Source organism: Odontomachus brunneus, unplaced genomic scaffold, assembly GCF_010583005.1.
Source record: "Odontomachus brunneus isolate Ranch 3 - 2012 unplaced genomic scaffold, Obru_v1 Obru_scaffold_354, whole genome shotgun sequence".
Lineage (NCBI taxonomy): Eukaryota > Metazoa > Arthropoda > Insecta > Hymenoptera > Formicidae > Odontomachus > Odontomachus brunneus.
The window spans coordinates 100,221-103,568 of record NW_022639804.1 but is presented as its reverse complement, the minus strand read 5'-3'; the positions used below and the strand labels follow the sequence as shown (position 1 = coordinate 103,568).

General features: G+C 26.6%; 1 protein-coding gene across 1 annotated transcript in view; it reads left to right on the top strand.

Moving 5' to 3' along the window:
- Positions 1 to 732: 732 nt before the first annotated feature.
- LOC116853548 (odorant receptor 4-like) overlaps positions 733 to 3,348 on the top strand; it is a 10,190-nt gene continuing 7,574 nt past the window's right edge. Inside the window, exons 1-2 of the mRNA XM_032834666.1 lie at positions 733 to 748; positions 1,806 to 2,075. Of these exons, the coding sequence (XP_032690557.1) occupies positions 733 to 748; positions 1,806 to 2,075 (286 nt within the window). The remainder of the gene's footprint in view (positions 749 to 1,805; positions 2,076 to 3,348) is intronic.

The window sequence follows — 3,348 nt, the reverse complement described above, 5'->3', positions numbered from 1 at the left end:
TGTAACCAAACATGTATAAATGGTTTACACCTATCTTTTGAAATAATCTGTACAATGTTTCATGTCATATAATGTCGTATAATGTAGATTATTTTCAATCAATGTCTTGATTTTCATCTACCAATGATTTATCTGAGCATTTACTATCTTCATAAGTCGTATCACCACCACAAAATTTCGCAAACCAATTTTGGCACACTTCTTCATGTATGACATCCTTTCCTTCCGACCTTGCGCAATTGATTGATCCTATGTAGAACTCAGTCCAATCAGCCGTTATAAGGTTAATAATAATTTTAATTTCGCTAAACTAAAAGTATCGCATCCTGTTCCTCGGTTTGAGTGTTAATTTTGCTACCGTGTCTCCTAATGATAAAAATGTATCCGTCTTTCCTCATTTTTGCTTCAGTAATATTGCTTCTAGTTTTGTGCAACAAGCAGAAATAAAGAATAATAGTCGATTTTAATGAACAAGTACCTACATCAGGTAAGCAGTTTTCTTATATTCGAAGAGGAAACGCTGCATTCGCAATAACTGGTTTAAGGTATGACGATTGCACGCCATGTATTTCGTTATCGATTGTTATCCGCAAGGGTTTACAAAGGTACTTCCAAACACGGTAGCTATTGTATCCTCACTGTACTGTACTGAGCAAGCGCAAAATCACGGCAGCTTGGTATGATCACGAGGAGCGACTCAGTTAAACAATAATTTCCGTTGCGCTAACATCAATGAACGTCAAGGAAGGTAGAAGAAGTCTCTTTGGAACAAAAAAGCAAGACAATTACCACTGTGACGTCCTGCTAAAATTGCACAATCGCGTCGCGAAATACTTAGTTAATCTAATACAATTTATGTGATATTATAGACAGTGTTAATTAAAGTTATTTCCCGTGATACAAATATCGATGAAGATCAATCCAGCAATTGTTAGAAATTACTTTTTTTATGGTGTTAAACTTTAGATTAAATAAAAGAAATTTTCAAATATTTTTCTCTCTTTACAACGTATTATGCTTTGCACCGGAAAATGTGTTCTATTTTGAATATTCTTATAATATTTTATTTTCATGATATTTTGTTATAAAATAAAATGTAAACTTTATATATAACTTACTTTTCTTACTTATTTAGAAAGTATTAGAATGCTATATTCTCAAACGTTTATACTTTGTGTAATTGTTTAATATTATTTATTAAATATCTCATACTTTTAAAGAGAGAAGGATAAATAAATATATTATATAATTATATTATATACAAAAAGATTTAATCTTATCGCTTCTCTCGTGGAAAAACGTCGCGAAAATCATGCTTTATTACGACCAGTCTATAGATCTGTCGTAGAACTTCCATGAAAGTTTGGAAAAGTTGACATTGAAGTATATTTTAGCTTTATACGCTTGCACAAAATGTTCGCTTTTAAGGTAGTGATCCACTATAGCGTTTTTTGTGTAGCAAAGTTCGACATATCTCAAAAAACAATGTTACAGTGAACGAATTGATCTTTGTTTTCACCTGAAGTAACCAAATGACTATTCCTGAGAAAAGTGAAGTGATAGTAATCTGCTTTTCCTAAAATTAATTTTAGGAATTTTACACAATAAAGGAAATATTTATTAGGAAATAATGTAATAAAAAAATTCTTTGTAGTTTGAAATGTCTCACAAATTATTTCAAGATAACCATATTACGTTTGGAATATTATTTTGTTACTAATTTCAACATAAGTATTTATTTATATAAATGTAATTCTAAATTAATATAATAAGATGTTAGTTTCATTGCAATTTACTTTTATTAGATTTATGTCGCACGTTTGCCTTGACTCGGCAAAATCTGCGGTTACTAGGAATATGGCCTGATCCTGATATATCTTTGAGTGATTTTCGCCGACCCAAGTTAAGATGCATAATTGTGATGTGTATCATAAGCATTTATGTGTTTATGCCGCAATTATTGAATACGATACGTTCCTGGGGTAACGTGAGTTTAATGGTGCAACACATCTCTGTTGTTAACTACTGTATTTTGGCATTTTTTAATCTGAGCGTCACCTGGTATCACGGTAAATGTAAGTATAAACACTCCTTCTAAGATAGAAAAATAAATAAATATATATTATCAATAAATTAATTAGGCAGTATTAATTATTTAAATACTTCAAAATATCTATTAAGTTTTATTTTATTCTAAATGTAATATAACTGATATTGACTGATGACGCGTAATACAATTTTTCCAATTTTCAATAATAATTATTCAATAATTTTTTATGCATTTATGATATACTTTGGCAATTGATATACGTATGAATAATCGGCCAGGCAACAAACTTAATTTAACTTTGTGTCAAATTTGACTTCACTGTTTCCAATAGATATATTATTCGTCAACTAAGTAATCACTGTCGTTGTCTATGACCTTTCGTCAATGTACCCTTATAGAAATATCATACTGAGAATCATTGATTAATTACTTATTTTTCGTATTAAAAGTATAGTGATGAGTAATATTCTGTGATTCAAATCCAGTAAGTATTTCAGTGTTATAATGATACAAATACTACTTTATGATTAATTTCAATACTTAAATATTGATATGTAACACTTCGTTCAGTGATAAAATACTTACGCAAAGCATTGTCAATAATTAAATACTAATATGTAATACTTCGTTAAGTGATGAAATACTTACGCAAAGCACTGTCAAGAATTAAAATATTAACCCAGACAGCACACACTATTTATAATAATTATTTATAAAAATTTTTTATTTCGAATTATTTTTTTCAAATATTATATAAATATTTTATATACATAAAGAGGAAAAAGTATTAGAATCCTTATTCAAAATATTAAAATATAGGCTAAATATATTTTATACAATATTTATATTAAACAAAAAATAAATATTTGTAGTAATATTTTGTATATTACTATAAATATTTCTATAAATATTTCTATAAATATTATATATAAAAAAAATAAATATAATTACCTATAATTATTAAATTAATGAAGAAATAAGAAAATCGAAATTTAAATTTTAGTAATATACACTGAAAAAGTTTCTTTAAATCAAAAAAATATATTTTGTTAAATATAATTTTTTAATTTAAAAAAGTATTTGTTAGATTTTAGAAAATATGTAATAAATATAAAATAATATTTTTTAAATTTGTAAAATAAGCTGTAAAATTATGAATTTCTAGAAAAAAAGATTTGTTTGATTTAAAATATCTATTTATAAGAATAAGCAAATGATTTCCTCACAAGAAGAAAATTAATTTCTTTAAATGTAAAAACCGTGTTTAAATAAATATTTGCTTCTTTTAAAAGTAAATG